This window comes from Pecten maximus, chromosome 3 (assembly GCF_902652985.1).
Source record: "Pecten maximus chromosome 3, xPecMax1.1, whole genome shotgun sequence".
NCBI lineage: Eukaryota > Metazoa > Mollusca > Bivalvia > Pectinida > Pectinidae > Pecten > Pecten maximus.
In genome coordinates, this window is record NC_047017.1 from 40794736 (window position 1) to 40819753 (window position 25018).

A 25018-nucleotide genomic window follows, 5' to 3' on the forward strand; every position below is an offset into this window, starting at 1 on the left:
TCCAGCCAGGAGGGGAGCCTAATACCAAGTCAAGAGGAGACAACTCCAGCTCATATCCAGCCAGGAAAGGAGCCTCAAACCAAGTCAAGAGGAGACAACTCCAGCTCATATCCAGCCAGGAGGGGAGCCTCAAACCAAGTCAAGAGGAGACAACTCCAGCTCATTTCCAGCCAGGAAAGGAGCCTCAAACCAAGTCAAGAGGAGACAACTATGAACCCGAGTCAGAAAGACATCAGATCTTTCTCAGAAATCTTCAGGTAAACAGTATATAGTCAACAGGCTTTAACCCAGTCAAGAGGTGAGTAATCCGAGTAACCTCTGAACCTATTGTCTGCTAAGTGGTGATAACAATCAGTGGAGCTTTACACAAGATAAACATACCCTTATCCCAATCTAAGTAGAAGCAATTCAATCCTTCCAAAGTTCACAAGGATGTTTTCTAAGTATCTGTAATGGTTCCTCATCTTCCCCATTCCAATGGTAAATCAATATGCAGTATCTATGATTATGATAATCCTTAATCTTACTGGAATACCTCCCTCCCCTCCCTCCGCACTCTATAAAACCTAAATGAATGTGCTCAGTGGTATGATATTGTAAATAAATTCAAAGCTCATAAAGCTGTGCTGGATCTGTGATATTTCTCTCTGGAGATTGGATACAATGGACCAGGAAACAGTCTATTTATGGTCCCTATAAGGCATTTCTACAGGATATATACACAAACTGGTGGACCAGATAACCGACCAGTGCCAAGAAACAAGCCTTTAATAGCACTGTAATGGTGTAGGTTTACTGTAGTCTCTTGTTGTCCGATCTCATGTACTTCTCACGATGAGTCATACAGATCATTCTTCAGTTACAAGGTATCTTATACCAACATCTCTTTATTAAAACTTCACTCATCTTCATTTTCCATATTTACTTTAAACAGCCATCAATAGTGTCAGTAGTCTGGATAAAATTAATGTTGACCTAGAAAACTAATAAAACTTCTGGGATGTTAATTGTATATTTGCATGACCCTTTTAAATTCTAGGGTGGAGTTGTCCAAAGCCTACTTGAGTTTATCAATAAAAAGTTAAAATCCATGTGTAATAGGGTCTATTGATTTTTATAAACTCCTTCAGTAAACAAAGGTAATGGCATTCACTTAAATACAGCCATCTGGTTCATGTAAACTTCAAACTTTTCATTTGAAAATAAACAAATGAATCAATCAATCAAAAACTCATTATTTTTGTTAAATGGATTTTTCAGTAAAGCTTTTGAACAACCCTTCCCTGCTCATCCAGCAACAACACTTAACTGTGGAACCCAATCAAGCTACTAAGGGATCTAGATGTGGCAGCTACTGAGGGGAGCTATGAACACTTCCACTGAGAAGCATGCAGAGAAAGCCTTGTCATGTTCCAGGGATTATATACTGCATCACACAAATATCTCTTACAAAGAAAATCTATAATTCATTTTTGTTTCACTGTTATACTTTTGAATAGTTTTCTTTTTTTCTTTTTTTTTTTCATTAACATACCAAATGTATTGTAATCAATGCACTTCAGACCAGTTTAAGCATTTTCTTCTGTTTATAATATATAGATGTATATTTTTTCATGAACATTTTCATGGACATTTTTCAACCAAGAAAATGTCCCTGTTCCATATAGTCCATATCCACCTCAACCTCACACTGAATATCTTAAAACTTGTCCACATGCAAAAACAACAATGAAGCAAAAAAAATCACATAATTCAAAGCAACAATGTATTGTAAAACTCTTTTATTTTCACAGTTAAATGTTTTCTTGCAATGAGAAAATATATACAACAAAAAATATGTAATGTACATGAATATGAAATATTAAATAAAGATGAAAATTCTGCAAATGTTTGCCTCCTGAGAATTTCCAGAAACAACTATTCTGCAAAAATATTTAACTAGTGAAAACACAAAGAGGGGACAATATCGTCTATCGTGCAGGTAATATCTAGTTGACAAGAGTTTTAAATCTCTTAAATATTCTTACCTGCATTTTTTCAAAATCGAGACAAGGTCTGCGTATGACTGTGGCAGACTGTGCCAGGTCCGCAGTAAATGGAGGAGAGTCAGAGGTAGTTGTCTGTCGATGTCGTTTCCTAGGCGACACACTCATAACTGAGATAGGAGTCACCTTATTTATGTGTAATTGGGACTTGACATTATTATTAAGACTATTTTTGCTCCTAAGATTTGTCGGTCCACCATAACTGGAGCTGATGACCGTAATGTTAGTACAAGAAAAGTTGTTGTTATGGTTACTGATATTGTTGTTGTTGTTTACACTGTTGTTATTAAGTTTATGGACACCTTGTGGAGGTGAACACCTAAATAACACTGGCTGAGGTTCCAACATTAGTTCCTTTACTTCCTCATCAGAAGAACTTGCACTTTCACAGTTGCGATTATTCACCTGTGACCATTTTCGTTTCTCGGCGACCACTTCCCTGTGGATGTTTTCCAGCTCCTCCTCGGAGCTGTGTCTATCAAAGTCTAGGCTGTGTCGCTCAAAGTCTGAGGTACAACTGATGCTGTCCAGGTTGTGTTCACTGATCTCATGAGTGGCGTTCGAGTCCAGTACATGCATCAGGGGGCTGGGCGGGTGGTTGACTGGGGACACACTCCCGTAACTGGATGTGTCATGGTGGGACATAGCATCTGAAATAGAGATAAAAGGTATTAAGTACACTTCATTCTAAACATCTGCCTTTTCCCCACGGTAAAGTGCAGTGTAACTACTGGACAAGGATATCATTACAACTTCAGTTATACAGAAGTATTCAGCAGGTTAAAACTACCTGTACAACACTTTAAAATGTTAACAACTTATTCAGAAAAAGTAGGAATTGGACCTCTATTTCAGATCAATAACAAAGTCTATAGGCACCAGGCTATAAAGTTTTAACATTGGAGAGATGACAAACAAGCTATATATTGAAATGATGATATACCAAAACTAAAACACTTGTTTATAAATGATGGCATCTCACATAAAAAAAACAAAATATGTATCCGGGAGGAAATTAGAATAGGAGGGGTGTGCCTTAATTAATTCAGTTTAATTCATAAGGATATCATGAAAAGGTGCACATTATACATGTACATGTAATAGGTTTTAAATTCTTGTTTTCACATATTTTTACTGAAAAGACTATCTGTTTTTGTTAACTTCAGACATTTGTTCCATCTTTCTCCAAGAAAATTTATCTATAAACTGATTTATTGACACAATTTCCACAGTTTTTCCCCAAACCTAAACCCTGTATACATAGTAAATGGTTACTTTGAATTACTTTGAATGTGGTATTGAGTGTTTAGTGGGATGGGAGGTTGTAGAGGATAAGTTTTGTTTGGGGTGGTTAGTGAGATGGGAGGTTGTAGAGGACAAGTTTTGTTTGGGGTGGTTAGTGAGATGGGAGGTTGTTAGTGAGATGGGAGGTTGTTAGTGAGATGGGAGGTTGTTAGTGAGATGGGAGGTTGTAGAGGACAAGTTTTGTTTGGGGTGGTTTGTGAGATGGGAGGTTGTAGAGGACAAGTTTTGTTTGGGGTGGTTTGTGAGATGGGAGGCTGTAGAGGACAAGTTTTGTTTGGGGTGGTTTGTGAGATGGGAGGTTGTAGAGGACAAGTTTTGTTTGGGGTGGTTAGTGGGATGGGAGGTTGTAGAGGACAAGTTTTGTTTGGGGTGGTTAGTGAGATGGGAGGTTGTAGAGGACAACTTTTGTTTGGGGTGGTTAGTGGGATGGGAGGTTGTAGAGGACAACTTTTGTTTGGGGTGGTTAGTGAGATGGGAGGCTGTAGAGGACAAGTTTTGTTTGGGGTGGTTTGTGAGATGGGAGGTTGTAGAGGACAAGTTTTGTTTGGGGTGGTTAGTGAGATATGAGGTTGTAGAGGACAACTTTTGTTTGGGGTGGTTAGTGAGATGGGAGGTTGTAGAGGACAAGTTTTGTTTGGGGTGGTTTGTGAGATGGGAGGTTGTAGAGGACAAGTTTTGTTTGGGGTGGTTAGTGAGATGGGAGGTTGTAGAGGATAAGTTTTGTTTGGGGTGGTTTGTGAGATGGGAGGTTGTAGAGGACAAGTTTTGTTTGGGGTGGTTAGTGAGATGGGAGGTTGTAGAGGACAGCTTTTGTTTGGGGTGGTTAGTGAGATGGGAGGTTGTAGAGGACAGCTTTTGTTTGGGGTGGTTAGTGAGATGGGAGGTTGTAGAGGACAGCTTTTGTTTGGGGTGGTTAGTGAGATGGGAGGTTGTAGAGGACAGCTTTTGTTTGGGGTGGTTAGTGAGGTGGGAGGTTGTAGAGGACAAGTTTTGTTTGGGGTGGTTAGTGGGATGGGAGGTTGTAGAGGACAGCTTTTGTTTGGGGTGGTTAGTGAGGTGGGAGGTTGTAGAGGACAGCTTTTGTTTGGGGTGGTTTGTGAGATGGGAGGTTGTAGAGGACAAGTTTTGTTTGGGGTGGTTAGTGAGATGGGAGGTTGTAGAGGACAAGTTTTGTTTGGGGTGGTTAGTGAGATGGGAGGTTGTAGAGGACAAGTTTTGTTTGGGGTGGTTTGTGAGATGGGAGGTTGTAGAGGACAACTTTTGTTTGGGGTGGTTAGTGAGATATGAGGTTGTAGAGGACAACTTTTGTTTGGGGTGGTTAGTGAGATGGGAGGTTGTAGAGGATAAGTTTTGTTTGGGGTGGTTTGTGAGATGGGAGGTTGTAGAGGACAAGTTTTGTTTGGGGTGGTTTGTGAGATGGGAGGTTGTAGAGGATAAGTTTTGTTTGGGGTGGTTAGTGAGATGGGAGGTTGTAGAGGACAAGTTTTGTTTGGGGTGGTTAGTGAGATGGGAGGTTGTAGAGGATAAGTTTTGTTTGGGGTGGTTAGTGAGATGGGAGGTTGTTAGTGAGATGGGAAGTTATAGAGGACAAGTTGTTCAGAGGAGTCGTAATTGCGGGTCATTTTCACCGCTATGTACACACAATATAATGCAGTAATACAGGGTCCTGTAGTGTATAAGACACTTCAAGGTCAGCTTGATTGATTGCCACAACCTGACCACTCTGCGTTATAGCCAATATCAGTAAATGCCAGCAAGGCAATAACACCTCACAGCACTTACATAAACGGATATTTTAAGTTCCTAAACGTGTCCTTCCTTCCAATATCACCTAATATGTGTGAAGCATAAAAGGTTTATGACAACCAAATATCAATGATATTTACTCTCTAGAATGTTTTCTGATAACACAATGACAATGTTCAGAACCATTCGATTTTATACATTATACATACAAATATATATATATATTCTTTCTTTTTGATGTGAATGAATCAATATATAAAAGCCATTCTACATTTAGACTAATGGTTTTTATATCTTGCCCTATGGCCAAACTTATAACATATCAGTCAGGATAAAATAGAAACTAGCAGCCAAAGCTGTTGACATAGTAAGTTAAATAAAGCCTTCAAGTTCTACAAAAACCTCAAGGTATAGACTTTACCAGTAAACAAAGCCTTGTTGTTTACTTTAAGCACACCATTCATTTTCAACTTGGTTGTTGTTCTTGCAATTTCTGAAGCCACTTTTGATAAAAAAGAACCCTATTAAATGTCAACTGTTAAGAAATGCTTGGCAAGTTTTAGGTCATACACAGGTATATACACTGTACAATCAATGACATCTTGACATATATGCTTTCTTCTCCGACCCACAAATTTCTACAGGCACAGTATGTTATGGGAGAGCATTTTAGAGCTTGTATGATTTATATATGTGTATGTTTTTGCATTTTCAGTTACAAGATAGTGGGTTTTTTTTGCGTTTTTCGTTTCAAAAAGGGGACATACAACATCCTGGCTGTTAATAGGACATTTAACAAAAACAAACCAAACAAACCAAACATCAGTACCAGTAATAACAGATCTCGAGGGAAACCAACCAGAGGGGACAGATACCCAGGTACCTAAGTTGACAAACACAAGGCTTGCCATATGTGTTTGGCAGCTTGAAGAATCTTTCAGGTTGGCATCCTCATGTCGACTCCGAAGGGGTGAACAATTGTTTTTCTCCTACCTTGTTTTACCTTCGTATGTATTTTATATTGACAGTAAATCCATACAAGACAATCTTGATATGATACGATTAAATATTTGGTATGACATTGTATTTTTGTTGTGATGTAATTGTAAATGTGAAAGGGTTATGGTAATCCTAAAACTTCAATTTATAACCATACCATGAAATAAGGAAATCCAACACCGGACAAAGATACCTCACGTCTAATTAGAGAACCCTTAATACAGTTGTACCTGGCATGTCATGTGTCCTAATGTGCATCATTAGCAGTGCCACAAGTCATACAGCTATCTATAGATCTATACTAGTGCATGTCTGTCAGGTCATCAAATTATACATTATGATTCACCAATTTATGGTCATTGTTATCTAGCATATTAAATATGTCATCCAGCAATACTTCTCCTGCATTGTGGTAAAAAAAAAACTACATCACGGCGCACCAATTTGCAACAACAAATATGAAGGCATAAACTCCACAAGGAAAGCTGGCATTATTTCTAAAATCCACTGTACCTACCTAGCTAGTCGACATTAAATCATCAATCTGCTGTATACAAATAAAACATTGTGTAATGGTTGGACTTTGTAATGTTGCTGGTAGAGCCCCTGTTTATATGGGAAAGTATATACCATAATTATATACAGCAGTGCCCATTTTATGGCTGATCAAACAACATAAACACATCTGGCCGTACTCAGCAATCACTCCCCAAAGTTTGAAATATTTTAACTGCACACTTTCAAGCCTTATCTCCATGGATTAGGATTTAACTACCAGACCATTATTATAGATAGGCTGTTGACCCTACTTTATAGAGTACAGAGGTCCTACAGTTGTTCATTGTATCACCTCCACACAGAAGTCAATACTGTGTCACCCGCATGTACATCATGTCATGTGACCATAGTAAAAAATGTTAACTTTATTTATTTTACAACAATTGCAAAAAGTTATATCAACTTATATTAATTACGCTTGTTGGAAGCGCGAGGGGTCTTACTGTGGGAGGAAACCGGAGTACCCAGGGAAATACCACGTGGTCGGGCAGGTGACCCCATACCTATTCACATTCCACATTGTCACTTGATGTATATATCATTATGTACGCAGTAAAAATCTGATTGGTGTAAGGCTAAACGAATAAATAAATTGAATTGAATTGAACGTCCGATCGGAGAATCGAACCCCAGCCACCTAGGTGAAAGGCAAGTGGGTTACCACTGTGTCACACGACCATAGTACATTTGACCTGTAGTATAAGGGACAAACATAGTCATGTGACCTGTAGTATAAGGGACAAACATAGTCATGTGACCTGTAGTATAAGGGACATACATAGTCATGTGACCTGTAGTATAAGGGACATAGTCATGTGACCTATAGTATAAGGGACATATAGTCATGTGACCTGTAGTATAAGGGACATACATAGTCATGTGACCTGTAGTATAAGGGACATATAGTCATGTGACCTGTAGTATAGGGACAGGTGTACTGGTCAGAGGCAATTTATCTACAAATAAGATTTGTTGACACAATCTGGACAAACATCTGTACAGCTAATTTAAATCAGGGCTTTAAATGATGTTCCCTATGATTATAGAAGCCAGGCTAATTATAGAGAGAAACGTGGGGTTTAATTGTCATATTTGTTTAATTGGCTTGCTGTCATTTCTGCCAACATGTAATTCCATCGACAGATCTGATGGACAAAGGTCCAGTTCTTGATGACCTTGCCTCTAGCGCAAAGGTAGCCATATCTTGTAGGGAAAATTGTTGCAAAATAATTCATAAATAGTTTAATAAACCTATAGATATTAAAGGGCAAATAAATATAAATAATTAATTTCATAGGTCAATTAATTATAAACAGCACAAAAAGGAAACTTTTTTTTTATCTTCTGTACATAATATATTATGATGACTGAACTTTAGTGAACTAACATGTTGGCCCTGTTAGTTATTTCCAGGTAAATCACTATATCAGCTACAGAATAACAAAAAAAAATGTAAATAATAATATGTTATACCCTTTAAGATTTCTTTTCTACTTCCCTGCTAACTGAGCATCAGGGATCTGACACACCTGTGACCAGACCTTTAAGCTTGTTATCAAGGTGGTGACACACCTGTGACCAGACCTTGTTATCAGGGTGGCGACACACCTGTGACCAGACCCTTAAGCTTGTTATCAAGGTGGTGACACACCTGTGACCAGACCTTGTTATCAGGGTGGTGACATACCTGTGACCAGACCTTTAAGCTTGTTATCAGGGTGATGACACACCTGTGACCAGACCTTGTTATTAGGGTTGTGACACACCTGTGATCAGACCTTGAAGCTTGTTATCAGGGTGATAACACACCTGTGACCAGACCTTGTTATCAGGGTGGTGACACACCTGTCACCAGACCTTGTTATCAGGGTGGTGACACACCTGTCACCAGACCTTGTTATCAGGGTGGTGACACACCTGTCACCAGACCTTGTTATCAGGGTGGTGACACACCTGTCACCAGACCTTTAAGCTTGTTATCAGGGTGGCGACACACCTGTGACCAGAATTTGTTATCATGGTGGTAACACACCTGTGACCAGACCTTGTTATCAGGGTGATGACACATCTGTGACCAGACCTTTAAGCTTGTTATCAAGGTGGTGACACACCTGTGACCAGACCTTGTTATCAGGGTGATGACACACCTGTGACCAGACCTTGTTATCAATGTGGTGACACACCTGTGACCAGACCTTGTCATCAGGGTGGTGACACACCTGTGACCAGACCGTGTTATCAGGGTGATGACACATCTGTGACCAGACCTTGTTATCAGGGTGATGACACACCTGTGACCAGACCGTGTTATCAGGGTGATGACACATCTGTGACCAGACCGTGTTATCAGGGTGATGACACATCTGTGACCAGACCTTGTTATCAGGGTGATGACACACCTGTGACCAGACCTTGTTATCAAGGCGGTGACACCTGTGACCAGACCTTGTCATCAGGGTGGTGACACACCTGTGACCAGACCTTTAAGCTTGTTATCAGGGTGATGACACACCTGTGACCAGACCTTGTTATCAATGTGGTGACACACCTGTGACCAGACCTTGTCATCAGGGTGGCGACACACCTGTCACCAGACCTTGTTATCAGGGTGATAACACACCTTTGACCAGACCTTGTTACCAAGGTGGTGACACACCTGTGACCAAGCCTCATTATCAAGGTGGTGACACACCTGTGACCAGACCTTGTTATCAGGGTGGTGACACACCTGTGACTTTGCCTCATAATTAGGGTTTTGACACACCTTAGACCAGGCTAGGTCTCTGATCAGGATGATGACACACCTGTGACCTGGTCTCATTATTAGGGTTGTGACACACATGTGACCAGGCTAGGCCTCTGATCAAGATGGTGACACACCTGTGACCTTGCATTGCCTCAATATCAGAGTGGTGACACACCTGAGATCACACCTCGTTATTCTTACAGTGACTTAAATTCAGAATCATTCTTCAAACAACCTCCCACTTCACATGGAAAACAAATGTTTGCTGGAACACCATCACATATTTAGCAAATTCCTGTGGTGCTATATGCAGTGTGGCCTGAACAAACACTCCTACATTATAAGTAGGATGACGCCAACATCAGACAAACTTCCTTTATTTTTATATGTTTATTTACATCTATAGGTACATTGGAGTTTCTAGCTTACACTGTTTTACACAATGTTCAGGCATTCTTTCTCCTTCAAGCAATAAGTATCTATAGATAGCATTATATAACCAAGTATACAGTACACATGAATATTATGATAAAAATATTTTCAGATGACAGGTTGTTTGATACCACCTTATTATAATGTGCTAATAAACATTTCAGAAAAGGCCATGTTCCACAATACAACCATCCAATACCATATTTTACGAAGGATTTGACATTTAAACATTTAAAGTTTTGTATAAATCCCATTTACCTGCCTTGTGACGTTTATCTATCACACATTTAGACAGATGTCAGTGATATGGCAGATCTTTATTTCTATACACAGAATACAGGAAACTATTTAAATTTCACCTCAATATAAAATTTCACACAAAGCAGCTGTATTCAAATTAAGGATTTGGTATCAGTGTCTTCAGATATGAGCCCCCACATAAGCTGGATATATTTTACTTAAATTCTTTTTGAATATTTATATTTGTGCAGCTGTGTATATTGCAATTGATTGTCCCTTCCTAAGCTGAGTACATGTGTTGGGGTATTGGGTATGTTGTAGTACTGCCCGGGTTCGGATTAGCCAGTCTACAGGTTCCGCCTACACAGTGTCAGTCTAGAGGAGTCGCGGTAGAATATATCTTCATACACAGAAAATGCATAGTGACTATACACTCCTGTTAAAACTCCCACATTATCCACCGTACCGTTGATAAATAAAGCCCAACCTTCATGTAATTAATTTTTAAAATTGCATGATCAATATAAGTAAATTACCTGTAATGATATACTCAAATGAAATAACTTTTATTGTGCAATAGGTACGTATATGTAAAGGTAATTCATAGCTAAATTTTATTACCAACCCTACATATAAACACAACCATCATTATTTAACAAGGGCAATCTATTTTTAAAAAGACTTTATTCCAATCTGGGGATGTGTATACATATATTGAAGCCAAAAGCCAATAATGTTAATACTGAGAATGCGGGCGTGGAGCTTTAATGTCCGAACATGATACACCAATATTATATGCTCATCTTGGACATTATTGAATACTCTAGATCCTTGTCAGTTTTACATGGTACCTTTATTAGTATTTTTTTATACTGTTTCTTGGGAATGATCAGGATTCACAAGAAATGCTACATTATCAGGTATATCTAATTTTAAGGTAGCTTGGACAGCATTTAACACTGCAGTATTATAATATGCTGTATAAGAAAATTTTCTACAGTGGAGGTCACCAAGATGCTTGAGAAGACATAAATAATGATATTTTATATTATATATTAGGCTGTGCCAATCCTAAACTTAACAGCTAAAAATATAAAATAGCTATGATATAATACATACATCACAGTATAGTATAAATAGCTATAATAAACAGCTAAAAATATTCAACTCTACTAAAAAGTTTTCAACATCCACTTTTTCCAGGAAAGGTCAACATTTATCCATTTATCAGTAAGTAAGCATACAGGATGGATCTGTTACCCATAATATGTATATACATGAATATGCAAATATTCAGGAAGTACCTATATATACCAGTCATAAAGTTTTAGCAAACACTAAACAACAGTTCTCCTGGCTCCAGAATTTCTGATAAAATCTATGGCATTCGAGGATAATATTTGTTATAGCATAATTTTACATACTCATAAATACATATATAGTAAGTAACAATTACTGGTATATCATGCATATATGTATACACATTACACAGTGAAAATGTTTATAATTTTCCCTGAATATCATTATGTATGGTAACCAAAAACTTTCTGTAAGTACACATAGCCATGTAAAGATCCTAAAACATGTCCTAGAATATCTGACACAGCTCCAGGATACTGTGTGTGAAGCTCCTTCTCCCGCCTACTGTATTCACCTGCCGGACCTAAGGCACACAGATTTATTGTAAATCAATAGCCACCGATGAAAAGTTAATTTTGGAATGTGATTACTTGGACTGTAATCTGTTTGCATAAAGCTAAGGGAAGAAAAACTCTGCCAAGCCATTGATTACAGTATAGAACAAGAGTGTACAATTGTACACAATACAGTAGACCTAACCGTGTAATACAATGTAATTTTGTAGATATGACTATAGATTGTAAATTGTAGATCTGGTAATATCACTTTGCATGAGTGTGTAATACACTGTAAATCTAACCATGTATCTGTATATATATATATGTAATACATTGTAGATCTAACTATGTGTAGTATATATATATATGTAATACATTGTAGATCTAACTATGTACAGTATATATATGTGTGTAATACATTGTAGATCTAACTATGTATGTATATATATGTAATACATTGTAGATCTAACTATGTACAGTATATATACTGTGTGTAATACATTGTAGATCTAACAATGTACAGTATATATACTGTATGTATATGTAATACATATATCTGATGGCCAAATAAGACACATAGGATGTATGCCTATACCACGACAGACATTCAATGGTGTTTACAGCTATAATGTACGATGAGAACACTTAAAACAGCCAGTCAAACAATTTATCATGTTATATTTAAATGTTTAGTAATCAAAGGAAAACTGATATAAATCTGCCGAACAGAAATTGACCCCCATTTACTAGGATGGTAGCTAGGGAGTTTTACATGTTAACCAACCAAGCATGTGGCCTTTGTTGATACTTCAAAAGATGTTTTGTGGAGTGTAATGATCTAAACCTGGTGTTACAGTTGACATGATTACTAAAGGCATGGACAGGACACCTAGTGCAGACAGGCCTGGCATGGTTCTGTGACACAGGGTCATAACATATATATACTGCTATACACTTATATCAAAATGGTTCTGTGACACAGGGTCATAACATATATATACTGCTATACACTTATATCAAAATGGTTCTGTGACACAGGGTCATAACATATATATACTGCTATACACTTATATCAAAATGGTTCTGTGACACAGGGTCATAACATATATATACTGCTATACACTTATATCAAACTCTGTATTACACTGCAGTAATATCTGTACAACACGGTAAAATCTGTATAACACTGTAAAATCTGTATTACACGGTAATATATCTGTATATCACTGTAAAATCTGTATAACACTGTAAAATCTGTATAACAATGTAAAATCTGTATTACACGGTAATATATCTGTATAACAATGTAAAATCTGTATTACACGGTAATATATCTGTATTACAATGTAACATCTGTATTACACCGTAACACTAAGTTACTACACCCTCACATGTAAAACAGCTATTTTTCATCTACAACATGATTATACGGTAACAAGCATAAACGTTTTGTATGATCTGATCAATCAAATACACAATAAAACCAACTATGGTTCAGCATACATAATGGTGATATAACAGACCCATCATTAAGTGCCTTGTTAGTGCTATCAACAGACAGCTTAAACATTGTCTACTAAATTCTGAACAATTTTTATTTAAATCTTTAAAAAATCCTCCACTAATTGATTAACAACTACTGATAGTAGTGCTAGCTTTTAGGAAATACAGCTCTGTCAGACCTACAGTCAACGTTTCAACACTTTTAAGAAGTTTTGTGAAAGTGTCTATTAAGATTATGATTTTCATTTTCATTTTTTGACTGTTACCAAGTTTTGCACATACTACAGTGACATTTCACTATTAACAGAAACTTACCTCTGGGTTCCTCATCGTCTAAGTCCTGATTTACATTTCACTATTAACAGAAACTTACCTCTGGGATCCTCATCGTCTAAGTCCTGATTTTCATCGTCGGATTCTGTTCCAGAATCATGGTCGTCATCTAACTGTAACACAGAAAGGAACAGTTAAATATATTAAATAGATCACAAAGGCATATGGACAGCTGTTTGTATTAATGATGCTGTTTTGTGTGAAATTTACAGGCAACAATTAATGGAACAGCCAATCAATAAATATCAATGTGTGTTTACCAAGTATGTAATACTCAATGTATACAAATCATATCCAATGTACATGTATTCGAAGTATACTGAAGCTGAAGGATTCAATGTTGTACAAAGGATATTAAAAGTATACAATTCAATTCTTTTTATTTGCACATTTGTAACTACCAAGGAGTTTGAATGCAAACAATTGGATATTCTATATATGCACGAAGCATATTCAATGTTCATCAGAATATTCAATGTTTTACAAAGGATATCATGATCAATATGAACAAGAAATATCCTGAAAGTCAGAAAAAGCAAAGCAAATATTGTCATCACAATTTACAACTTCTAATTCTCATTTCTGATTCATTGAAAATGACAATTGCTTTATCAACCTGAAAAATGTCTGACAATTAAAACACATGCCAAAATCATGACAAAAATATGATGCTATATACAGTATAATATACAATTAACTGAACTTGTACAAAAAATATGACAATATCCCTAGAGCAATATACAGTACAATATACAATTAACTGAATTTGTACTCCTTGATATGAATACTGATAAGCCTAGAGGAATCAATCATTGAACAGAATTTGTACTCTGTCGTAGTCCCAGGAGGAAAGCTTACAATAATTATCTTCAATAATTCAACACTCAAATTTTTCAAATGACAAAAAGTGCATCCTTGTATGAATAATTGGCATTTTTAGCATTCCAGCATCAGTGATAGACATACAAATTGCTATCAAGGGATATACATAAGTCATATGCATGTGTACCAAACATCAAATAAACTGTTATAGGACTACATACTGTTGTTGTCAGGCTTGATTATTTATTAGGTATTATTGAAGTATGTTGTACATGTCCACTGTAGATAAAATATTCATTTTGACTTCAGCCTAATATACAAAATAATATTATTAAGTATATCCTTTTAACTTGATACTTTAGTTTATGTTGATTCTTTACAATATGATGATTACTGGTATATGTATACGTATCTCAGTAAGATATTTCATATATATATGTTTTTTTGGGGGGGAGGGGGGAGTTAAAATATAAATATCATTTACTGGTAACAGCAGTTCCAACTGGGGCTCCGACTGAATTTTGTGGGTCACTCAGGATCAGTGAGTTTATTGCTACCACATGCTATTTTGATTTAAACTCAATACACATGCCAAACCTTACCTAGGGATACACTCCCTATAAGGTCATTGATGCTAATGACTACAGCTACATTCTAGGAGAACATGTGTTCCCAATTAAATCAAGAAGAATTTGTAATTTATTTATTTGAAATTCCTATTCATTTAAAAATCCTCAATTTCCACAAGGATTTTTATTTGATGTACAAGAAATGGTGGGCTGGTAACTGTTTACAAATCAAATAATGAAATTTACTATACCATGGTATAAACATAATAACAAAACGACATTGATAATGTCCCGTCTGTCATCAAGGAAGTGAAAGCATGCAGACAAGGGAATTTCTCATTATATATACAGACAATTCTCCCTTTGTCAAGGCACAAGATAAATTTGCGTATTAAAAGGTATATAGTAAAAGGTATATGATTCGTTATAAGTGTATGGGGAACTTATAGAGTTACTTCTGGCAAAAATTTTGGGGAAAAAAGCATCCATCAACAGTCACAAGGACTTTGTACTCCATTTATCTAAATACACATGTACATGATAAACCACCAGACATGGATCTACTGTACAGGGTATAGGAGTCATGATCACTGACATCATTAAAAATTAAAATACAAGATGAAGATTTTCACATAATATATGCCTGTGTATGTCACAGTAACTCACCATCTAGAGGAAACAACAAGCCCAGAAATATATACCAAATGTGTAGGCTGTGATGTGTATCAGGGCAGGCCAGCAAGTTAGACTATATAGCTATTGGGTGTTACACACATTGTATTTCATCAGGTCTAAATATAACTCTGTGTAAATTTTTCCATTTTCAGGTCTCCATTTCTTATACAAATCACATATGTACAATAATTACATAACACCAAGTCACCAGGAATTTATGAAACAGCTTTGTGTGCACTTAATTAAATATTTAAAATCTCGATATTTATGAAATGGCATACATAATTTATGCATGTATAAAGTTAATGTATACTGCAGAAAGCTGGACTAAAATCCTTTTTATAAGTTCATCCATTATATGCCAGCTAATGGAATGTCTACAAACATGTATATTCAATTGACAAAAAATAGCAATAACCAATGTATTCTATTTCCATTATTAACATATAAAAAAATTAATCTCAATATATTACTGGCATGTATTCTGACTTATAAATCTTGAGCACTCTCCATAGACATACATATTGAAATTAAATTAACATATTCTATATCTATGTCCTGCTTTCAAAGAATTAAGTCATGTGTATAAACAATAATTATAGAATAAAGTAGAAATGTGACTACGGTAAATATCCCAATAAAAAATGTGACTACATCAAATATCCCATGCTAAAATGTGACTACGGTAAATGTCCCAATAAAAGATGTGACTACATCAAATATCCCATGCTAAAATGTGACTACGGTAAATGTCCCAATAAAAGATGTGACTACATCAAATATCCCATGCTAAAATGTGACTACGGTAAATGTCCCAATAAAAAATGTGACTACATCAAATATCCCATGCTAAAATGTGACTACGGTAAATATATATCCCAATAAAAAATGTGACTACATCAAATATCCCATGCTAAAATGTGACTATGGTATATGTCCCAATAAAAATGTGACTACGGTAAATGTTGCAATCAAAAATGTGACTACGATACATGTCGCAATCAAAAATGTGACTACGGCAAATGTGACATGTCTCAAGCAAAAACGTGTCACTATGTTAAATGTCCCAAGCAAAAATGTAAAGTTACGTATATATATACATGTAGAGTATTTTATAATGTCTATGTAAGCAATCATGATGTTCATTAACATTAAAGGATTGCAATATTTTTTAAGATTCAGTGATTTCCCCTGGTATCTGATATATTTTTCTGAAGTATTTCATTATCATGGACCAGAGCGAGACAATTGGGAAAATCAATTTAAAGCCAATTGCAAGCAATAAATAACTGAATATACCTACAAAAATGTACTTGTTTCAGAATCAATAGAATACCAGGATGTAAAAAGAATTTTAACAGTTGGTAGAAAACACTAAATGGAATTCACAGAACATGTACACCTTTCAAATTTTTCCTTCAATTACTATAGTCTGACTGAAATGTGTTAAAAATAAAACTGTTTACATTCTAGTCTGACTGAAACGTGTTAAAAATAATACATTCATCTCATATGAAATGTGAATCTCTGCAATTTCTATAAATGTGTCATTCTAAAATTTAAAGGTACAGTGTGACACACAAGATATTGAACAGATTTCACCATTGAGAACATGTGGTTGTATTGGAATATAGCTACTGGTGAATTATTCAAGCAATGGCACAGTGCCAGTGAAAAATACATTATACTCAAACAGAATAGCCGGGTTATTTTTTCCAATGAAATTGAATGTGGGCTATATGTGATCATTAAATTGTCAATGGTGTCTCCGGGGCATTTTAACAACACAGGTACAATTTTACTGGTGTCTGTGACCTAATCTTCATCTCTGTGTACTTATTGTACTTGGCAGTCTATATGTTAGCAATAACAAATATCATAGATATAAATACACATTCAACATTGTCTGTGTACAACTACACTGAACACAGCATAAAACATTATTTTGATGTAAAAAGCTTGTTTGGTTGGTACAGCATTATCATGATCACAAGTGCTTTAATTACTATATAACAGATCGTCACCAATTCCTCACAATATCCTGAAACTGTTGATGAATAGATCAAATTCACTGCATCAGCAGATTCCTCCCCGAACACTCGGGATAAGATCTCCAATCACTTGGTGGTCTGCCACCAGCTATCTCCACACCCTGATAAATCTAGCTAACCGGCAATGTACAAGTAGTCACTGTTGACCCAGGCTACACATTGGTCAGTAGAATTTTCCCAACCTTAATCTCATTCATAGAACTGTATCACCCTAACCTCACCTTGGTAGAATTTTCTCATCAGTATATTCCAAAGCCTTACCTGTCCTCAAAAAAGTTTTGCCTTCCTTTACCTCAAAGAAAGTAGAATTTCCCCTATCAACTATAATTCTCCAAATCATAAGCTCTCCTCAATAGATTTCATAGTAACACTATATCCTAACCTCTCCCCAGTAGAATTTCACCAACCCTAACCTCTCCCCCAAGGAGAATTTCCCCAATCCTAACCTCTCCCCAGTAGAATTTCCCCAACCCTAACCTCTCCCCCAAGGAGAATTTCCCCAATCCTAACCTCTCCCCAGTAGAATTTCACCAACCCTAACCTCTCCCCCAAGGAGAATTTCCCCAATCCTAACCTCTCCCCAGTAGAATTTCCCCAACCCTAACCTCTCCCCAATAGAATTTCCCCAACCCTAACCTCTCCATAGTATAATTTCACCAACCCTAACCTCTCCATAGTATAATTTCCCCAACCCTAACCTCTCCATAGTATAATTTCCTCAATCCTAACCTCTCCATAGTATAATTTCACCAACCCTAACCTCTCCATAGTATAATTTCCCCAACCCTAACCTCTCCATAGTATAATTTCCCCAACCCTAACCTCTCCATAGTAGAATTTCCCCAACCCTAACCTCTCCCAGTAGAATTTCCCCAACCCTAACCTCTCCATAGTATAATTTCCCCAACCCTAACCTCTCCATAGTATAATTTCACCAACCCTAACCTCTCCCAGTAGAATTTCCCCAATCCTAACCTCTCCATAGTATAATTTCCCCAACCCTAACCTCTCCATAGTATAATTTCCCCAACCCTAACCTCTCCCCAGTAGAATTTCACCAACCCTAACCTCTCCCCAGTAGAATTTCACCAACCCTAACCTCTCCATAGTAGAATTTCACCAACCCTAACCTCTCCCAGTAGAATTTCCCCAACCCTAACCTCTCCATAGTATAATTTCCCCAACCCTAACCTCTCCATAGTATAATTTCCCCAACCCTAACCTCTCCCCAGTAGAATTTCACCAACCCTAACCTCTCCCCAGTAGAATTTCACCAACCCTAACCTCTCCCCAGTAGAATTTCCCCAACCCTAACCTCTCCCCAGTAGAATTTCACCAACCCTAACCTCTCCCCAGTAGAATTTCACCAACCCTAACCTCTCCCCAGTAGAATTTCACCAACCCTAACCTCTCCATAGTATAATTTCCCCAACCCTAACCTCTCTCCAGTAGAACTTAACCAACCCTAACCTCTCGAGGCTCTCCCAAGTAGAATTTCCTCAATCCTAACCTCTCCATAGTATAATTTCCCCAACCCTAACCTCTCTCCAGTAGAACTTAACCAACCCTAACCTTTCGAGGCTCTCCGAAGTAGAATTTCCTCAATCCTAACCTCTCCAGTAAAATTTCCCCAACCCCACCCTCTCCCCCAGTACTGCAGTAGAATATGAATTCCACCCATCCTAACCTCTCCATAGTAGAATTTAACCAACCTTAAACGTAAACTCTTCCCCTAGTTGTTATTTCACCAATTCTAACCTCCCCCCCCCACCCTACCCCCCTCAGTAGAATTTCCTCAATCCTAACCTCTCCCCTCAGTAGAATTTCCTCAACCCAATTCCCTCTCCCTAGTAGAAATCCCCTTATATTCTAACCACTCCCCATTAAAATCAGCTAATCACCCGTTCTGAAATTGGCAAATAACAACAGGTAGATCTACCAGTCTGGAGTCTGTGATTAAGGGGACAAGACATTCCCCTGCAGTAGACTATAATCAACCAACTTCTCTCCATCCCTCTCATCACTCAACACACCGAAGCTTTAAGTTCTATTCTCTATTACTTCTCACAATATACTTATTGTAGTTATTTCTATGTGAATCAATCTGACCAGGGATACACCCAGCCAAACACTGGTCAGCTGCATATATCCCCTGGGTTTCATTTCGATCACACTAGCAGGTGTAGATCTCCTCCCCCTCCAGGTGCCAAGCATTGTCTGAGGCGTGTTTCCAGTGAAGGAAAATGGACATATTATAGAAAGGTAGCTTTTTAACATGACCATTATTTCATGGTTTCAAATTCAGGAACTGAAATTTTAGACACTGAAGTGAGTTATAACTGCCCTTCTAATGTGATCAATCAAAATAACACACAAACTACTACAACTCATTTATTACCATACGTCCACCCGTGCCATTGTCGCAACATTTGCCTAACATTTAATACATATAAGTCTAGATTATGATCTAAAGAAATAAAAAATAACCCCCACCCTCTTTAAAATCTGAGGATATCTCACCTTTTCTTGGTAAGGCTGAACTTCGTTCAGAGTCTGTGACTTGAGCTTTTGGGTGAGATACTTGAGCATATCCCGTTTTGATGACATATGCCCTGGTCTGGTGGTGGTGCCCGCTAGCCACCCGGGCTACCCCCAGGAACTCCAACTTTATTACTGACAAGGAAGGCTGCGGGTAGGCCGGTCCTCGCGTTTTGAGATTCCGCAGGTGCATCAGATGGCTAAAGATTAAATCTACACCGAATGGTCACCACTCAAACACACGTGTATCCATGTCATAGAATATAAACCATTTCTTGTACGTATTGTTTCACTTACAAATCATGCATAGTTTTACACACGTTGTCACCCTCCCGACGTGTGGTTTCCCTTACTACGACCGTAGTAAAACGATATCGCACTGTGTATATCAACTGCAGGAATATTTCATTTGCACAGGGGGGGAAACTCTAACGAAAACTAGGTCAAGTTAATAAAATTGCACCTAATGAAACAAATTACAAAAATAAATACAAGAAAACTATAATATGGAAATAATATTTAAAAACACTTTAGGAAACAATCGATCTAAAGAAAAAAACAAAAGTTATAAAGAAATTATTCCGATTTCATCCCCCTTTCACATTGGACTAGTCTATTTGGAACCGTTGTCTGATTGGTTCATTGCAATATACTGTAACACCGGGCAGAAAGTTGGCAGAAAGCCAAATAGTGTAAAATACCGTACACATTGAGGCCACAGGAGTCGTAATTGATTGATGCGAAATCATACACACCGGTGTAGAGGGCTATAGGTAATAGGTTTCTCACCGAATCGTAAACTCCATTTTAATGATTGCTGAAAGAGCCAACATCCACATGAAATTATATCAGAGTATTGATTTTTGTCCATAAACATTACGCGCCGCGGGATTCATTCAGTGTTTAGTTGTCTATTTATAAACAGGAAATGTATATTTGGCAGAGAAAACATTAATATTGCGTGGAGAATGTCTCTGTAATTTCATAGGAAATGTAATAAAGGTGCCCTTTTGATGTCCAATGGTCCGGTATAGGGGGCATCTAAAGGGAAAGCCCAAAGATTAAAAATGTCCCCTTATTAGCAGTACACGTGTACAGAGTTCAGAATTTAAAATATTGTATTGCTGCAACACGTGTTCTGAATTGACGTCAATGAGTAATGTATGTATTGATAATGCCCAAAGTACTGGCAAATAAAGATCAAGTAATGATATGTAACCGTACAGAGTTTTTTTTTATAACAGAGAACATTTGAAGTATACTATTCAGCACCTTATCATATGTAATCCATAAAAATGAGCTTCTTTTTAACAATTTGGTTTTCGTTGTTTTAAGATCTGTAGCCTTATAAGCCTTCGCGCTTTGTGTAATGTTTTTACTCTTCTTATCTGCGTTTTGGACCATTTCCCTCAATTGTCACTGGTTAAAACATGGTCAAGTGGAGGTTAATATTTTGAGACGTTAACATGTGGTTTCTAGTTTTAGAAACACTGGGGTAATATTGCTGTATGATCGAGAACATTGCCTATCTCCCATTGAAACAATGACATCGTGTGTCGTTAATAAAATCAATTAATTACCATTCCACTTCTTTCCCAGAAGTTCACGTCCATGCCATTCTACTGTACACGTGTGTTCAGCTAAGAATCCGGACATAGGAGACAATGGCCGGGAACAGCTTGTCGAGAAATCGCAGTCTCGTAACATTTCAAGCTGCGCAACTTTGTATTTTCTCCGTCTACTCAGGACGACTGACTGCAATTAATCCAGAATTTGCATTGGAAAACACCATTTGGTGCGCGCACTAAAAGGGTCGCTATAATTTCGTGATGTCATATACGGTTTTATCCTCTGTGGCGCCACATTCGGTAATAATAGTGTTACGAAACTCCTTCTAAATGTAGGTTTGGTACACATGCAAAGTAACTAATGTATATCGAGTTTCTCTCCAACATTGTTACAACCATTCGGATGTAGAATGTGGGTTACAAAGTCTGCCTTCAGTTTTTAAAACGAATTCCGTGTCAATACATCGTGCACCACCTATATCCAACTCAGATGACGTGTATTTTAATTGCCGGTGTGTAACTCGGCGGGAATGGGACGGTTTTGGTTATTGAACGCGAACACTGATCATTCCGAGGTACAGAATGTATCTACAGTCAATGATGCTCTAGGCTCTTTAAGTAAATTATTTAAATACCCTCGCCTTGAGTTTAAATCAGTTCGTAAGTACCCAGGTTACCAGCGTTGTCAGATGTTTCAATACAGCTTTTAACCTTGTGAGACCCCTCATTGGTTTTTCATCTCGAATTTTTCAAAAATGCATTAAAAGTTTAATGCCATGTTAAAGCTTGTAATCAGTTTGAAGACGCTGGCTCCGGCCTTGTTAGGGTTTCCCCTGGTTGTGCGGCCTGTACTGTTGGCCGCTGAATCTATAAACACTGCCGGCTACCAAATTAAATATAGATCAGCTTATTTCAATAACTTGAAATTATACAAGCTTTACAATGTAGACAAATTTTCAATGCTTCAATGATAGCCGCAACTCCCAGGTATACAGATACTATTCTACAGTACACTTTGTTTGTTTGTTTTTGTTTAACGTCCTATTAACAGCCAGGGTCATTTAAGGACGTGCCAGGTTTTGGAGGTGGAGGAAAGCCGGAGTACCTGGAGAAAAACCACCGGCCTACGGTCAGTACCTGGCAATTGCCCCACGTAGGTTTCGAACTCACAACCCAGTGGTGGAGGGCTAGTAATAAAGTGTCTGTAGGATTAAGGCCACAAAGCTTATTCTCAGCTTTCCTCAACTTCTTCGACCTGTATAGTCCGCCTTAACCATGTCCAGCTTTATAGTCCGCCTAAATCTTGTCCAGCTGTATAGTCCGCCTAAATCTTGTCCAGCTGTATAGTCCGCCTAAATCTTGTCCGCCTGTATAGTCCGCCTAAATCTTGTTAAGCTGTATAGTCCGACTGTATAGTCCGCCTAAATCTTGTCCAGCTGTATAGTCGGCCTAAATCTTGTCCGCCTGTATAGTCCGCCTAAATCTTGTCCAGCTGTATAGTCCGCCTAAATCTTGTCCGCCTGTATAGTCCGCCTAAATCTTGTCCAGCTGTATAGTCGGCCTAAATCTTGTCCAGCTGTATAGTCCGCCTAAATCTTGTCCGCCTGTATAGTCCGACTGTATAGTCCGCCTAAATCTTGTCCAGCTGTATAGTCCGCCTAAATCTTGTCCAGCTGTATAGTCCGCCTAAATCTTGTCCAGCTGTATAGTCCGCCTAAATCATGTCCAGCTGTATAGTCCGACTGTATAGTCCGCCTAAATCTTGTCCAGCTGTATAGTCCGCCTAAATCTTGTCCAGCTGTATAGTCCGCCTAAATCTTGTCCAGCTGTATAGTCCGCCTAAATCTTGTCCGACTGTATAGTCCGCCTAAATCATGTCCGCCTGTATAGTCCGACTGTATAGTCCGCCTAAATCTTGTCCAGCTGTATAGTCCGCCTAAATCTTGTCCGCCTGTATAGTCCGATTAAATCATGTCCAGCTGTATAGTCCGACTGTATAGTCCGCCTAAATCTTGTCCAGCTGTATAGTCCGCCTAAATCTTGTCCAGCTGTATAGTCCGCCTAAATCATGTCCAGCTGTATAGTCCGCCTGTATAGTCCGCCTAAATCTTGTCCAGCTGTATAGTCCGCCTAAATCTTGTCCAGCTGTATAGTCCGCCTAAATCTTGTCCGCCTGTATAGTCCGACTGTATAGTCCGCCTAAATCTTGTCCAGCTGTATAGTCCGACTGTATAGTCCGCCTAAATCTTGTCCAGCTGTATAGTCCGCCTAAATCTTGTCCAGCTGTATAGTCCGCCTAAATCTTGTCCGCCTATAGTCATGTGTCCCTAATCTGTCAGCTGTATAGTCCGCCTAATCTGTCCAGCGTATAGTCGCTGTATAGTCCGCCTAAATCTTGTCCAGCTGTATAGTCCGCCCTAAATCTTGTCCAGCTGTATAGTCCGCCTAAATCTTGTCCGACTGTATAGTCCGCCTAAATCTTGTCCAGCTGTATAGTCCGCCTAAATCTTGTCCAGCTGTATAGTCCGACTGTATAGTCCGCCTAAATCTTGTCCAGCTGTATAGTCCGACTGTATAGTCCGCCTAAATCTTGTCCGCCTGTATAGTCCGCCTAACTCATGTCCAGCTGTATAGTCCGCCTAAATCATGTCCAGCTGTATAGTCCGCCCAAATCTTGTCCAGCTGTATAGTCCGCCTAAATCTTGTCCAGCTGTATAGTCCGCCTAAATCTTGTCCGACTGTATAGTCCGCCTAAATCTTGTCCAGCTGTATAGTCCGCCTAAATCTTGTCCAGCTGTATAGTCTGCCTAAATCTTGTCCGACTGTATAGTCCGCCCAAATCTTGTCCAGCTGTATAGTCCGCCTAAATCATGTCCAGCTGTATAGTCCGCCTAAATCATGTCCAGCTGTATAGTCCAGCTGTATAGTCCGCCTAAATCTTGTCCAGCTGTATAGTCGGCCTAAACCTTGTCCAGCTGTATAGTCCGCCTAAATCTTGTCCGACTGTATAGTCCGCCTAAATCTTGTCCAGCTGTATAGTCCGCCTAAATCTTGTCCAGCGGTATAGTCCGCCTAAATCTTGTCCAGCTGTATAGTCCGCCTAAATCATGTCCAGCTGTATAGTCCGCCTTAATCTGCTAATTTATACAAACCGAGCTACAGACCGCATTGACAGGAAGCAAACGTACGACCAGTTAGGTCCATGACAAGACTTTGCTATATATCGTACAGTATAATCTTACGGCCACACA

At 38.2% G+C, this 25018-nt stretch overlaps 1 protein-coding gene across 3 annotated transcripts; it reads right to left on the minus strand.

The window, feature by feature from the left end:
* Window positions 1-1759: 1759 nt before the first annotated feature.
* LOC117324174 (serum factor response D-like) lies at window positions 1760-20576 on the minus strand. 3 transcript variants are annotated; one of them, XM_033879858.1, is made up of 3 exons: window positions 20182-20576; window positions 13585-13657; window positions 1760-2695 (listed from the first exon to the last, which is right to left on the minus strand). In XM_033879858.1, the coding sequence occupies exons 1-3, from the start codon at window positions 20266-20268 to the stop codon at window positions 1989-1991; spliced, it is 867 nt and encodes a 288-aa protein (XP_033735749.1). In that variant the 5' UTR covers window positions 20269-20576; the 3' UTR covers window positions 1760-1988. The 3 variants fall into 3 exon arrangements, with proteins under 3 accessions (XP_033735749.1, XP_033735750.1, XP_033735751.1); XM_033879859.1 differs by lacking the exon at window positions 20182-20576 and adding an exon at window positions 15602-15704; XM_033879860.1 differs by lacking the exons at window positions 13585-13657; window positions 20182-20576 and adding an exon at window positions 13527-13575.
* Between the last annotated feature and the right edge of the window lie 4442 nt (window positions 20577-25018).

Coding starts and splice junctions, on each gene's coding strand:
- LOC117324174 (XM_033879858.1), bottom strand. CDS start 20,268: ATGTCATCAAAACGGGATATGCTCAAGTATCTCACCCAAAAGCTCAAG. Junction 13,658..20,181: donor TTCAGCCTTACCAAGAAAAG/GTGAGATATCCT, acceptor TCTGTGTTACAG/TTAGATGACGACCATGATTC. Junction 2,696..13,584: donor AGACGATGAGGATCCCAGAG/GTAAGTTTCTGT, acceptor TCTCTATTTCAG/ATGCTATGTCCCACCATGAC.